This window comes from Equus caballus, chromosome 7, assembly GCF_041296265.1.
Source record: "Equus caballus isolate H_3958 breed thoroughbred chromosome 7, TB-T2T, whole genome shotgun sequence".
Classification (NCBI taxonomy): Eukaryota; Metazoa; Chordata; class Mammalia; order Perissodactyla; family Equidae; genus Equus; species Equus caballus.
The window spans coordinates 39,001,616-39,017,129 of record NC_091690.1 but is presented as its reverse complement, the minus strand read 5'-3'; the positions used below and the strand labels follow the sequence as shown (position 1 = coordinate 39,017,129).

Sequence of the window (15,514 nt, the reverse complement as noted above, 5' to 3'; positions counted from 1 at the left end):
TAAAGGTTCAGAATCATTTCTGTATTGTCTATAAACTAATGAGTGTTTCTGTGTGTATGCATGTCTGTGTGTGTGTGTAGACAGGTAGGTAACCAGGTAGGCTGCTGAGGGAAATCTCTAATCTGTCATTTCCTGTCTTCTCCTGGGTCCTCATTTACTATTTACACCTTTTCCAACATAGCACCTTAGTTAAATCTCTCTTAACTAGAGATTCTGAAATAGGAATTCTTGAGATACATACATCTTTGAAATAATCTGCCTCTCTGATTTTCAAACATTTTTCAGTAGTAGGATTCCTTTATCAAACTAAATCATGTTTAATTCCATTATATAAAAAAGATAGATGAGGGACAATCATATAGGAATTGTACAGAGTTCTAGGCAGGGGCAGATCAGTAGGGCCTTTTATGGGTAATGGTAAGAGATTTGGATTTTATTTAAGTGTGATAAGAAGTCTGTAGAGGGTTCTGATCAGGGAGTATTGTGATGTCAATTATATTTTTAAATGGCACTCTGGATAAAAATGAAAAATAGCACTTTAGCTTATATTTGATCGAGAGTGAAGACGGGGAGTCAGTTAGAAGCTATTTCAATAGTTCAGGTGAAGAAAGAGAGTGGTTTGGAATAGGGTGGTATCAATGCGACAGATGCAGGGTTGCCAACTTTTATGGGGTTTGAAGAGAGAGGAGATGGTGTGAAATGGCATTTAGGAAAGTGGGAAAGTAAAAGTTCTAGGGGAAGTCCAGTATAATTGCCTGCAACGTGAAGAGCTCACTTGAGGTTTGTGGTTGTGAAATTTAAGTGAGACCACTGCCATGGCTGTGTGTTGTCTCCAGCAGGAGAACACTGCAAGAGTTCTCTGCAAGAGCGCCAGTACAGAGCAGGCAGGGAACTGGTGTACAGGGTCGGGGTTTTGCTGAGAGCGTACAACATAGCAAGATTGATGAAACAGCAGTGGGGATGGGAAACGAGCATACACAAGGGAGTGAGTACAACGAATCAGTTTGGAGTTTATGTGTGGAAGAAGGGAGAGAAAACATCAAGAGGATGTCGGACTGCAAAGAGGTGACGGAAGGATTGGGGTGGAGATGCCAGGGAGGTTGAAGGATGTATATATAAATACACGTACGTGAGTCCTTATGTTTTAGAGATTCATACTGAAGTATTTACAGATGAAATGATATCTGGGATTTGCTTCAAAATAATCTAATGGGTCTGTGTGTGGGTGAAGTAGTGGGGATAGAGATGGAATAAAATTGGCCATGAGTTGACAAATGTTGAAGTTGGGTAATGAGTACATTAGGCTCATTATGTTATTCTCTGCATTTGCCTAAGTTCAGAATTTTCTATAATAAAGAATCTTTTGAAAGTTTCTGGAAAAAATATATAATTTTTGTTAAAGTGTTAAATAGATGAGTGGAAGATTAATTTTATACACATTCCCACACACATCTTCTAAAAGAGGTTTTCATGACATACTTTCTGAATCCCTTTTATTAAGGAATTTTTGTATGTTAAAATCTATTAAAGGGGATAATTTATTTGGTGTTTACCAGGCATGTTATAGAACAGTTGAATTAGAAATTTGATCTGACCTTCCAGAAGCTTATAGGAGAACAAGAAAGTTCTTTTAAATCCAGCCAGAGTTCTTAGAAGGAGTAAGTGGTGAGGCAAGGGGAAAAAAGGGGAAGAATGGAATCTGGTCTCCAGAAACACACTCCGAGGCTTAGTGCGTTCTGTCCTGTCTGCATTTCTCACGTCATTTCCAAGATGTGTTCATGCTTTCAGAATTTTCAGTAGCAAAATGGTGTTAGTGTTTGGCATATTTATAGCTCCTTTTTTTCTGAATAATTTAAGACATCTCTTTGAGCTATGTACAGGGCAAAGATGAGAAATTTAGGAAGTGTGTATTAGCGAAACAATAGTTTCCACTAGAGGAAAGAATCAGGGAAAAGTAATAAAGTGAGAGGAAATCAAGACCTGGGGTTAGTCGGGATTGTTTTGGGAAATACTTGTTAAGGAGTATTATGTAACCATGACTATTTATAATCCAATCTCTTGTCCCCAGAACAAGAGGCAGAGGAAGGGGACGAGGCAAGAGGCGATTTGGCCCAGGTCGACGGCCAGGGCGTCCTCCAAAATTTATCCGCTTGGAAATAACCAGCGAAAACGGGGAGAAGTGTGATGACGGGACACAGGTACTGGGAGGACGGGGAACAGGGACTTCTGTGACGCTCGCTTAGACGGCTTAACAGAACCGTTACTGGATGTAAATACGAGGACCTTTCAGAGGTGGACAGTCCTGTCATGTCTGTGCCTTGCTGTCTGTTAATTAAACTATGACTAGAGAAAGGCAAAAAGAATGTGTTTTCAAATGTTACTTAGAACAAAAACCCAACTTTGCTGCCCTAATGGTTTGAAATTGTCCAGAGATATTACTGGGGACTCTGTTTAATTAGTTAAAATAATTAAAATGATTACAGTAGTCCAGGAGAGTCCTGTCACCGTCTTTTCCTTATGAAGTGATCTGGAATATCTCTTGTTTTTACATTCTGTGCATCGTCACCTAATTAACCTTCCAAGAAGGAGAATAGTTTTTCTGAGCTTGACTCTAGTCATTTAAAAAATAAGCAGCAATTCTAAACCTTAGCTGGCAGACTTTCTAGCACTCGTCTCTCTCTAGTAGGTGAGGAAATAATGCCTGATTGTTGCAATTTCAGGAGTTGCTCCATTTTTCCACCAAGGAGCAGTTTGACGAGGCTGAACCAGCTGCTCTGAATGGGCTGGATCAGCCAGAGCAGACCACTCTCCCAATCCCACAGCTGCCACAGGAAACCCAGTCTTCTCTGGAGCACGAGCCAGAAACTCACAGCCTCCATCTGCAGCCGCAGCACGAGGAGAGTGTGCTGCCCACCCAGAGCACTCTGACGGCCGATGACATGCGCAGAGCCAAACGCATCCGAGTAAGTGGGACGCAGAGCTCCTCCCTCATAGGTGCTGACCCTTCTCTAGTCAGCCAGCTTTTTAGGTGCTATGTTTCCAACCTACTCACCACCCACTTTGAAATCCTGCATCTAGCTTATCACATACTCAGTCCCTTTAATGCGGAAGAGAGTATTAACTATTTCTCAGTGTTTTTGTGTCCTATGGCAGGCTGGAATGGCTGGTCCTAGATTCGATCAAGTTAGTAATGACACAGAAGGCTGGCTTGTGGCAGCTCCTGGACTAGTATATTCAAAATAGGATAGGGGCCGGCCCTGTGGCATAGTGGTTAAGTTTGGAGTGCTCTGCTTTGGTGGCCTGGGTTTGTGGTTTCAGATCCTGGGTGTGGACCTACAGCACTCGTCAGCCATGCTATGGTGGTGATCCACATATAAAGTGGAGGAAGATTGGCACAGATGTTAGCTCAGGGCTAATCTTCCTCAGCAAAAATAAAATAAAATGAAATGAAATAAAATAGTATAGCTCTCTGGATCCCTAAACTCACAGATTGGAAATGAAGAAATAAGTACATTTAATTATAATAATTATTTACATTTAAGGCAGGCTAATCTGTGCCTAATCGTAGTTCTCAGGTTAATTTTGGGTAACTGAATTGGTTATCTACAATTTCCAAGGGGAGACTGGCAAACGTCATTACTTATCAACGCAAAGGGACCTGTGTCCAAGTTGAGGTGGCAGGTACAACCCACCCATCTGGGGACAGCTGGAAGTTAAGCTCTAGATTCAGGAGTAGGCCAGTGGCTCCCTGCATGGCCTGCGTCTTGTCTGTCGGCCACCTGGCTGCCTGACCTCCATGGCTCCCAGGTCAGATGTGGTTTTCGCTTATTTTACAGAGAGCCTTTGAGTCTGAGTTCAGAGCTGCGGGACATGCATGTGGAGAACAATATGGTTGTATGGGCTAAGTGCCTGTGCTGACAATTTCCGTCTAGAAAATAATTACTTAAACCCATGTTTGTGGCAGCAGGGCATATCAAGACTTTTATTAGTACTTTATGTGTAGATGAAAGACGTTTTTCATATAACTTCCCAGGCTTTACAATTTCTAGGTGGATGACCATTTTAGCTTATGTTTCTTTTGGTCTAAGTCTTATATGCTTATAGGCTAGAAGGGACCTTGAAAAATAGTTTAGTCCATGCCTTCATGTAAAAATACATGTAAACATTCCTAGCTGTATGGTAGCACTGAAGGGCTCTAAGTACTCGGGGCTAAATAGCCTTTAGGAGGGTCCTTTATGGAAACATATAAAACTTTTGGCTCCATGTATATTATTTCAAAAGGATATGTAAACATACGTAGATATAGACCAGAAAGGCAAAAAGCTATAAATTAATACCTTTCCATCCATCATTCTACATTATTTCCCAGTCTGCATTTCACTTTCTTGCCCAGTTACTGTCTCTTCTGTGTTGGCCATTCTGATTTTTCACTAAGTCCAGGGAGAGGCTTAGATTTAATTTTTTTGAAGGGAAAAACTAGAGCCCACATGTGTCGTGAAGTTGTGGATGCACGAGCATCATCTCGCTGTAATTGTACTTGTATTCTCGAGTGAGTTCAGTTACTGGTTTTGGTACAGAGTTCCAGGTGTCAAAGCAAAAGCCATGTGCGTGTGGCTTTTGGAGGTCAGTCTTAGTTGAGCTGTTTTTCTTTTTTCCTCTCACACATTCTAAAAAGTAGGGCTATGTATTTTTTCATCTTTTTCTATCCAGATTGGTAATGACCAACTGAAGGCAAGTCTTCCAATCCAATTGGTAATGTAACTATTTTTCTCTCCTCTAACGCTGCCTGCTCAGCTGGAGCTGCAGGTAGGTTTGTTTCCTGTGTTTCACATAACAGAATGTTATTTCAGTGTTTGCCTGACCTGCTGTTCTTTGCAACCTGTACTTACTAAATCCTGGTGGACACTACAATTTGGTTGCCACTGTAAATGCAAATTAGTTAATGAATAATGGTAATTTATTTTCCAATAGATCAGTGAGTAAACTGTGGGCTGCAGATTGCTCATACACAAAATGAAGGGCAGGACTAAGTGCTCTCCAAGGTCCCTTCCAGCTCTAGAACAGTTTGAGTGACTTATGGAATAGCACTGAGTTCCAACTATACCTTCAGCACCGTGCTATGTACACAGTAGAATTTTCACTTGAGTTGTGTCTAATGGGAGCTTACAGTGTAACTAGGGAGGCACTGCTGATGTAAGCTGGCTTATCGTTAAGTGCTAAATTTAAAAGTATAGCCTATAATTGCTATAGGACCTGGGAAGAGCAAAAGGCGAAAAAAAGATGGAGTCAGGGAATAATTCATAGAGGAGGTGAGACTTGAACTGATTCTTGAAAGAGAGACAGGAGAAAGGTAGACCGTTTCAGAGGAAGGCAGCTAGAAAATCAAAGGGTGAGACACAGGAACGTGCTTGGCGTGGTCTTGGGACAGAGTTTGTACTGGCTTGACCCCAGCATAGGCTGCCAGCTGAAGGACAGTGCAGAGTGAGATACACTGGGCAGGATTAGCCCACCAAAGGCTTTGAAAGCTGGGCAGAAAACAGGCCAGAGAAAAGTTGTTTACAAAAAACAAAAAAAGCCAAAACTGAACATGGTTGATTTCCTTTTAGGGTCAGGATCAAAATAATATGAAAATTGATCAATAATTTAGGTTCTTTTACCTATTAATATCAAACTTTAGAAACTTTTTATGGTCTTTGTCTGCAAAGAATCTTTTGTTTCAGAATTCATTTCAATGTGAGTTGAACCCCTCATCACAGATTTTAGCAACAATGCCATTTTGGCACTGCAGAGTAGCTTAGGTTCCGTGCAGTATGGTGTGGTTGCTGGCTGCACCTCAGGGATCAGAAGATCCAAAATGGATCCATCTTTGTTGTATCCACCATTTTTCATGATTTCTTCCAGAAATGTGTACCAGTTGTAGCTCTGAACTGCAGAAGATACCTTAGCAGTAGAAATCCTGTAAGTGGGTCAGTGGGTGGGAACAGTTGCAGCACTTTCACTGCCTTGTAACATGAGGATGGCATTAGGATCATTAGATCAGAGAAACGCAATCTCGTTCTTGAGTACTTAGACGATATTCAGGGCTCCATGGAAATTAAAAAGATGATAAGAACAAGGTTTGTTGATAGAACTAAGAAAGTGGAGCCAGGTGGCTGCTCGGTTTAAATCAAGAGTCTGAGGACACTCATACTAATCAGAAATGACAGAAGGCTTATTAGCATAATGGACCAAAACAAAACTGAGTTCTAGATGTGGCGCCCGAGGAGAAATGGAATCCCCAGCGGGACCACGAGCAATTGTTGTACATCGTGTCTGCCCGTGGAAACTTCTGTGCTTGGGCGAGGGAAATGACTCTTACATGCCAAAAGCACTCTCACTGTTGAACCTCTGAGCCTCAGGATAGCATTTGTTTATCTGCAATATTTCCATCAAGTATTGAAAGTAGCCAAAACAGTGAGAGCTTTTATGTAAGATAAGTATCTGTCCAGATAGAGTAGAAGGATTAGGTAACTGCTAAGCTCTGTGGCTGATTTGAAGAAGGTCTCTGTTCTTAAAGATCTCTGCAGAGGCCATAGAGAAGATCTTGAAAGAATTCTTTTTGATTTTTATATGTAATGTATTTCATTAATTCTCAAACTTTCATCGAACACTTCCTATGAGCTAAGCAGTTTTTTAAGGAATCTACATACAAAGGAGAATAAAATATGATGCAAGCCTGAAGCAGCCCAGTCACCTTAGGAAAATAACACAATTGCTACATACCTACTCACGATAACTGAGCAGGTGAAATCTCTCTTCCAGCCCTGTGAGAGAAGCCTGAGAAGGAAGTGTCCTGTCGCATAGTAACTATGTTCAGAATTTTCACTAAATCAAAAATAACTATTTTGCTTCCCCCAGATGATTATTTCACATTAAATTTAGTTTAGAAGTTGCTGCTTGTAAGTAATTTGAAATTGAGTTTAAGCATTATTCACTGTACTTTTTTCATTGCACAAATAATGCCTTAAGATGTCCATTAATCCTTCAGTTCCTTTTCTCTTATAGTTACATAAACGTACCCATTCACAGATATATTTTTTTGAGGGATTTCCTCCCCTAATAGCTATCTAGAGCTTTCCCCCTGGTGTTTTGAGGAACTTATGAATGAGTCTTCATTACAGCATAACTAAAATATTGATTCTGGTATTCTCTGCCTGAAAGATGGTTGTATCGGTCTGCTCTCTGTAGAGCATGAGTTGTGTTTCCAGTAGTCGTGATGAGTTTGCACTGAGTATCGATATTCTCTCACTTGAATTCCCTGTAACAATTGCATGAATTTACAAGACGGTTAATCAGCATTAGAAGTGCAGTCTGTGACTGAAAATAAAAAAGAGCATAATTGACTGGTCTAGACAGGGAACAGAGCAATAAACTTAACCTTGTTAGCATGGCATTCTAACCAATGGAACTAACTAGTTGCACTGAGACCTTGTTGTCTGCATTCCCTAAGTAGGACGTGATTAAACGCACGTTCCGTGTATGATGTGTGCTCATACGTCTTGTCTCATGAACAAACGCATTCACATAAATTCATGTCCTTCGTTTGCAGTTATTTTTATTAAATTGAGATATAATTCACATACCATAAAATTCACCATTTTATAGTGGTTTTAGAATATTCTCAAAGTTCTGCAACCATCACCACTATCTAATTTCAGAACACTTTCATCACCCTCAAAGAAACCACATATCCATTGCCCCAGCCCCTGAGAAGTACTACCCTTCACTTCTTTTTATTACCTTTTTTTTGGCTAAACAGTTTAATCAAGCTTAGTTCTTTTTCTCAAGGACTTCAAGAAATAACGTCTGCTGACTTGCTCCAACCTCCTTCATGCATGTGTGACTCATCCCAAGTCATTCCTTCCAGACCTTCAGTTTTGATGTTACTCCACTCTGGTCTTTGTTTTATTCTGCAAATCCTCTACTGGGAATACTTTTTGAATGTGACTTGAATCCTTTCGAAAGAAAACGTACATACATAGACATAAAACGAAACATGAAAAAGTTTGTCTTTTCAACATGACTTTCTTTGGGATGGCTTATTTTTAATATGTTCACCAGAGAAACCTCCCTTCAGCTGTGTCCTAGAGTTTAATTTCTTTGGAAAGTCTGTGATTGCAGAGGTCATCCTCTTTCTCTAATTTGTGAGCGCTTGCACGTTTAATTTCCTAACTAAACTATCGTATTTGTGTGTGTCTTTCAGAATGCAGCTCTTCAGCATCTGTTTATTCGGAAGTCCTTCCGGCCTTTTAAATGTTTGCAGTGTGGGAAGGCCTTCCGTGAAAAGGACAAGCTGGACCAACATGTGCGCTTCCACGGGCGGGAGGGGAACTGCCCGTTGACCTGTGACCTCTGTAACAAGGGCTTCATCAGCAGTGCGTCCTTAGAGAGCCACATGAAGCTCCATTCGGACCAGAAGACTTACTCTTGCATTTTTTGCCCAGAATCCTTTGACCGCCTTGATTTGTTGAAAGATCATGTGGCCATTCATATCAATGATGGCTACTTCACCTGCCCAACTTGTAAGAAACGGTTCCCAGATTTTATCCAGGTAAGTGTCTACCACTGAGATTCTCGTATCTCTCCTTTTGGTAAAAGAAATTTCAACTTTTTGAAAATCAAGACTGCCTATCACCTGCATTTTCATCCCTTCTTTGAAACAACTTTACAGTTGAGAATGATATTTTTTTAGTCAAACTACTTTTGATAAACAAAAGGTTATTATGACCCTTAATTGTCCAAATCAGACATCGGCATTTAAACATTTAAATTCTATTACAAGTAGTAAACACCTAGATCTGGTTATAATTTTAAAAAAGTCTTTCTTAGTCCTTGCCAAAACCCACTACTCATAAAATATATAGAGCCTGTAGAAGATGTGTTCCCATTTGCTGGCCTGGAAACATTTCCTCTCACTACGGTTACCTGACTTGCTTTACTAAGGTTATACATTTTGGAAGAAAACAAAGAGAAAGTTGGCATGTAATATACTTTTATATCAAGCACTGACCTCCTCTCCTGTACTATATTCTGGAGCAAAATGGGTGAGGATAAATTCCAGAATATTCATGATTTCATGTGGACTTCAAGTGATGATATTATTATATGCTAGTCGATGAATAATTAAATCTAAATATCTAGTCAAAATATCCTCTCTTTTTTTTAAATTGCCAAAGCAAAAGGAGACTAGGGTTTAATCATAGTTCTGCTAGTGTTGGGAGTGTTGGTAATTTTCTCACTTCACACAAATAATTAGAAAAGTTGCTTTAAGGCAGATTCTAGTGGCAAAAGAGACTCCAAAAATAATGCAGCAAAATGTCCTATAGGACTAGTTTGATGTGACTCACTCCTCAGCTCCCATCCGTAGCTCTTCTTCATTGGATGTTTATGGCTGGGAGAGTTCAGAGGCCGTGTTCCTTTATTTAAGTTATTTAAAAGTACAGGGAAAAGGTCCCAATTAAGGGGAAATGACACTGGTGGTGTTCTCATAAGTGGGTAATGGGTTTTATATCATCTAATTCATGTCTTTAATTCTTCAGATATAAAAGGACTAATTACTAAAAGGGGCTAAATTGCTTCTATATATGTTGGGAGCAGGAAAAAGTGAGAAAGAATTATTTTTTGTCTTCCTATAGATAACTTTTAGCAAGATTCATTTAAATCCAAAGGGACTCTGCTTTTAATCTTAAAGAAAAATGGGTTCCATGTGATCAGGGCTTTGAGGGAGCTAGCCCTGGTCTTTCTCCCGTTCAGGTCCTAGGGCGGCTGAGACCTGTGAGGCCTCTGGCTGCTTGTTCTGTTCCTTTGTGACTGGGGTAGCATTGTCGGTGAGGCCAAGTTTCAGTCACATCTGGTTGATTGCACCACCAGGTGGAAGAAAAGCTGTGGGAATGCATTTGGCTCCCTCTGGTGGTGACGAACTGCCTCTTGTCATTTCCTTTGCGGCCTGAGTCCCCTGACTTTTCCTGTCTTCCCTGCCAGGTGAAAAAACACGTGCGAAGCTTCCACTCGGAGAAGATCTACCAGTGCACAGAGTGCGACAAGGCCTTCTGTCGTCCTGACAAACTGCGACTCCACATGCTCCGACACTCAGACCGCAAAGACTTCCTGTGTTCCACGTGTGGGAAGCAGTTTAAGGTATGTAACCAGGGAGCAGCCCACGGTTGTCCTCGTGGCCGCTGAAATGATGTCAGGCTAAGGACAAGTGCCTGTTTGTTCCATCCGTTTATCACCTGCCTACGAAGAACTGGACTTGAGATGCGTTTTGTGCCTCAGGTTTGATTTAGTAATTACAATAAAGTTAAGGAAAAAACTCACCTTAATTTCCCAAAATAATTAATTCAGATCCCCAAACAGAGTAATAATGCATCTTCTAAAGGAACCCAAATGTAAAATGAGTAGAAGTAAATTGCTATTGAGGAATTCCTAAGAGAACAATACATTTACTTATCAAGTCAAGAGTTTTTTATGTTTTTTTTTGCTGAGGAAGATTCACCCTGAGCTAACATCTGTTGCCAACCTTCCTCTTTTTTTTTTTGCTTGAGAAAGACTGTCCCTGAGCTAACGTCTGTGCCAGTCTTCCTCTATTTTGTATGTGGGTCACCACCACAGCATGGCTGACAAGTGGTATAGGTCTGTGCCTGGGATCTGAACCTGTGAACCCTGGGCCGCCAAAGCAGAATGTGCGATCTTAACCACTACACCACTGGGCTGGCCCCCTCAAATCAAGAGATTTTTATTGAGCACTTACTAAGCATAAGCCCCGAGGGCAGCAGGACTGCCATCTAATCGAGGTGGGAAATCTGCAGAATGTTAGGAGGGCTTGGACTACTTTGGGGAATGTTAATGACTTCGAGGATTAAAATAAAAAATAATGAGTATTAGTAATCTGCCTGGAATTTAGAAGAAGCAAAAGAAAAACCCATGAGAGACTCAGAGATAAGACTCAAACAAATAAATGTGAAAACAATAAAATGTGTTTTGTTGGGAAGTCAAATGGTTCTGCGAAGATGTCACGGAGAGATACTCTGCTGAGTATGATTTTAGGTCATTCTGTCCTAGAAACTGGAAAAGAGTCAGAAATGGATTTGGGGGGAAACTAATTGTAAAAGGTTGTATTTATATAGAATATGGAGGCATTAAAGAGAAATAGAAAGTAGTTTTCCAAGCTTAAGTTTTGTGGTGTGTCTCTTATGGAATAGACTCTTGATGGCTTTCTATATATAAGAGCGTGATCGAGAACTCTGTAGAGAACTCTGATGTGGAAAGTATAAATGGGTCTAGGTGTTTTTCTGTTTCTTAATTTAAAAAAACCCCAATATGTGTAAAAAGATCTCTTGCGATGTTAACTGGTTGGCCATCTACCCTACCTATTCAGCATTTTGATTGCCTGTTTTGTGCCAGATATCATTTTAGCACCTAGGCATATAAAAAACACCTTTCTGCTTCCATTTTCTCCTTTACTTTCACCCAGTATTTTAGACAGGGTTCAATCAGGGAAGCATACCCACTATGAGCGTTACGGGATTTTCTTATAGGAGTAAGAACTTAGTTACAGGAGGAGATGGAAAAGTAAGTTCTGAAAGGAGAAGTGGGAGGATCAGAGAAAGGTCACTACTGCACCCTCTGAAGCCCTGGCTGGGATGGCCGAATGAGAACTTACCCGGAAGTCTGGGAGCCCAGGCCCCTCCCGCTGCAGGGTGGGCTGCTGAGGGAGAACTGGCGCTTTCTATGGGAGACTGTGTGGCTGCATGTGTGGTGCACGCGGAGTCGGCCAGCAGGCCGGCAGTCAGGAAGACCATGAGGATAGGATAAGCAGGGGTGCACTGGCCCCTGCATCCGACCCGCAGAGCGTCGCGGCTGCTGCCTCGTTTCTCCCTTCCAATCTGTGCGAATCTCTCTGTCGGCGACTGACTTGGAACCACACTGGGCAGGGCGTCTGTGTAAATGTGGTTCTCCTTAGCTGAGCTGACACAGGACAAAACCACCACACACTCTGAATCCATTTTTCAGATTATAACCAGAAGAATAATGTCTAGAGGACAAATCTGATGTGGTGTCCCTTCTGAAAAACCCTTCAATGGCTCTTCACATAGACAGATCCCAAAGTGCTTATCACTTAAAAGACACTACAGGACCTGGCCCCCAGCGACCTCCCCAGTCCTGCTTCCGCCTTGTGCTCTGGCTGTACTGAATGGCTTGGGTTTACTTAAGTGTGTGTATGGTCTGTCCTGGGCCTTCGCACTGGCTCTCCTTCCCACCCCCCTCCTGAAATAGACTTTCAGACTCTCTCATCATTCCACCTGGCTCATGTCATTTCGTTTGGGGGCATTTCTTGATCCCCCACACTGGGTTACGTGCTTCTCCTATGTGTTCCCATAGGACCTTTCACCTGTGACCCTGTCATAGTGCTTATTATACTCAATTGTAAGTGTCCTGCTAACTGAGGGCAGCATATGTAAAGACAAGGTGGGGTCTTCTGACTTTAAGGAGCTCACAATTTAATGGGAAAATCAGACATGTGCAGTAAGTGAGTATTATTGCTACCACTGTAGAGAAAAGAGTAAAATGCCATGAGAAGAATTACCTCCGATTAAGGGTTTGTGGAGACTTCACAGATGAAGTGACACTTGTGAATTCACTAAGGGGTGGGGAAGAGAGAGCTGCTAGAGAAAGGGAGAGGATGAGGAATGAGGGAGGGCTAAAGATGTCCCAAGCAGAGGGAGTGGCAGAGACTAAGGTGATTCCATATTTAGGAGATGGTGAGAGGGGAGGATGGAGGGCACGGTGAGAGGCCAGTGGTGAGGTGAAGCCAGAGAAGTAGGTTCAGCCAGCTTGTTAGGCTCAGTAATTAGACTTCTGGTGAAGTGACTCCTGGGTGTTTAGAGCTGGGCTGAAACGGAGGCACAGGCAGTGGGCGTGGAGAAGAGGGCACGTGTGCAAGGCAAGCGTCCGAGGGAGAGCCGATAGGACCTTGAGTGTGGATGAAAGGGTGAGGGGTGGGCGTGAGGACCTGAGGTTTGCGGCTCACAGGCTAGATATTTGGGAACACTACTGATACTGGAGCAAGACTTAGGCAAGAGAAGAGAGAGCGGGGGGATAAGGAATTTGGTGTGGAGATGTTAGGATGGAGAGGCCTTGTGGAGGTTTGGCATTCAATAGACGAGTCTGTCACTGCGTGCACTGCATGCTGCAGTGTCAGTATGAGACTTTGGGATTTATGTAACGATTCAGTTAAATAAATTGGTCTGTTTAAAGGGAATAGGTGGGAGGAAATTAGGAATACTGATGCTTAGAAAAAAGTACAAATGCAACAGAGGTCTGAGGTGGAGAACTTTATCACTGTATCTGGACTAAAGACAAATACTGTCATTTTGGGCAGGTTTTTTTTTTTTGAGGAAGATTGGTCCTAAGCTAACATCTGTGCCAATCTTCCTCTATTTTATGTGGGAGGCTGCCACAGCATGGCTTGATGGGCAGTGCTAGGTCTGTGCCCGGGATGTGAACCTGTGAACCCTGAGCTGCCCTAGCGGAGCCACACACTCAACCACTATGCCACATAGGGCAGTGTTTGTAGTCCAAATTTTACTGCAGAGTAGGAACTTATGAAATTCTCTCCTGGGCTTTCCAGGAATGAGGGTGGGTGGGGGTAGGAAGGAAAAACAGTTGGGTCATAACCACTTCGCAGAAGAGGGAGTTGGGTGGGGGGGCCTGGCATTGGAACTCTAAACTTAGGATGGTTCTGATACTAGGTAGGCACTCAAGAAATAGTCTTAAATAAGTGTGCTGAAAAATTAAGGGGTTAAAAAAAAGTCCCTGTATGAAAAGATGGGAAGGACTGGTCTGGTAGAAAGGTTCAAAGTCTTTATAAGACCAGAAACAGTTTAATCCTATGTCCAAGAGCAGAGCCTCCCTGGATAAGGGAGCTGGGAGTTTCTGTGTTTGGTTTTATTCAGGATGGGCTCCGCCTCATTTTCTCTCTATGGATTCACGGCAACATGTATCACTAGTTTTGATCATCAAACTAAGAGCTGTGGCCTAGACCATACGCTCCATCCAGTGGACAGTGTAATTGTTTACGTGAACTTCTAAGTCCATCAGATGAGAGGTACTTAAATTCATTTGGGATTTAGAGGAAGATCATTATGTTTGTGAAAATGTGTGGGAATTGAGTATTACACATGGCTTTGTGAAGCCAGTATTACCTATCATTCATTATTGATTTGTCTTGTATTAATACCAAACTATTCCATGTACCTTTGATCTCCTCTACATAAAAGTAAACTTTTTCTTCTCAAAATTCAGTCTGTAACTTGCAAATTGAATGGCCGCTCTAAAGCAGGGCTCGCCGGGAGGCCCTTTGTGCTAGTGGACAGAGTGATCCCCTGACTTCTGCCGTGCCTTTGTGTGTCCCAGCACTCTAGCAACCGGATGTGTCGTGGCAGGTGTGTTACTGCCAACTTGTATTGATTTCTTTTTTATCCCTTCAATTAAAATTTTTCTACCCCTACTCCTCACCCCCCTCCCTTTTCGAAAATTCTCTCTAAATAGCGAAAAGACAAACTCCGGGAACATATGCAAAGGATGCATAATCCTGAGAGGGAGGCCAAGAAAGCTGACCGCATCAGCCGCTCCAAGACGTTCAAGCCTCGCATCACGTCCACGGACTACGACAGCTTCACCTTCAAGTGCCGCCTGTGCATGATGGGCTTCCGCAGGCGAGGCATGCTGGTCAGTGCGAGCGGCTCCGCTTCTGCCTTCTTCCAGACCCACCTGTCTCTCTTCATGGCCACCGCTTTGTGCTGTTTTCTGTACTAAACTGGTCAATAGGTTTTGTCAATGGCTAGGGGATAAAACGGAGGCAAACAATTCCCAATTTGGGATTCTCTCCTTTCCAGGTTCCCTTTGCCCTCCTTCTCTGGTGACCTCTTGGAAGAGGTCTTTCTCTGTCACTTTCACTACTGCTTTTGTTTTGCTTTACCCTTCTCAACGTCCGCTCTTATCATGTTTTATTTCCCTCTTCTCTTTTGTGTTCTTATTCAGGAACGCAGTACTTTCTGGTGGGGTCTTTTGCCTTCTCCTCATTGTTCTCTTGAATGCCTCCCTTTTTCATACATGAAGTGGCAGTGGAGGGGAACTTTCCACGAGGGCGGGTCGCGTGAACCCCGGTGAGCTGCAACACCGGATGGCCAGTTCACTGCTCTCAATTCGTTTTGACCTTGTTACAGTTTTTGCAGAATGTATTTCTGCCAGGAGCTAAAGTCATAGAGAATTATTTAAAATTCAGAATCTTAGTTTGTATCTCATTCACTGTCCTCTGTGAGGCCAGGGCACTAAATGACGAAAGGCAGGTTTACATCAGGAGGATTCACCAAAGAAAGTCACGCTAGTGTAATTTTCCTCTTCCCAGCAGCACTTCTTTCAGCGGAAGACTGTGAATGGGATCCACGGTGACCCGATTCACCTTCAGCAGTTG

General features: G+C 42.4%; 1 protein-coding gene across 2 annotated transcripts in view; it reads left to right on the top strand.

Annotated features, from left to right (window-relative positions):
• Positions 1–15,514, top strand: part of PRDM10 (PR/SET domain 10) — an 89,172-nt gene that overhangs the window by 58,037 nt on the left and 15,621 nt on the right. For both annotated transcript variants that reach the window (XM_070272967.1, XM_070272966.1), the window contains exons 10-14: positions 2,069–2,198; positions 2,721–2,963; positions 8,243–8,590; positions 10,021–10,176; positions 14,590–14,769. In XM_070272967.1, coding sequence (XP_070129068.1) covers positions 2,069–2,198; positions 2,721–2,963; positions 8,243–8,590; positions 10,021–10,176; positions 14,590–14,769 — 1,057 coding nt within the window. The remainder of the gene's footprint in view (positions 1–2,068; positions 2,199–2,720; positions 2,964–8,242; positions 8,591–10,020; positions 10,177–14,589; positions 14,770–15,514) is intronic.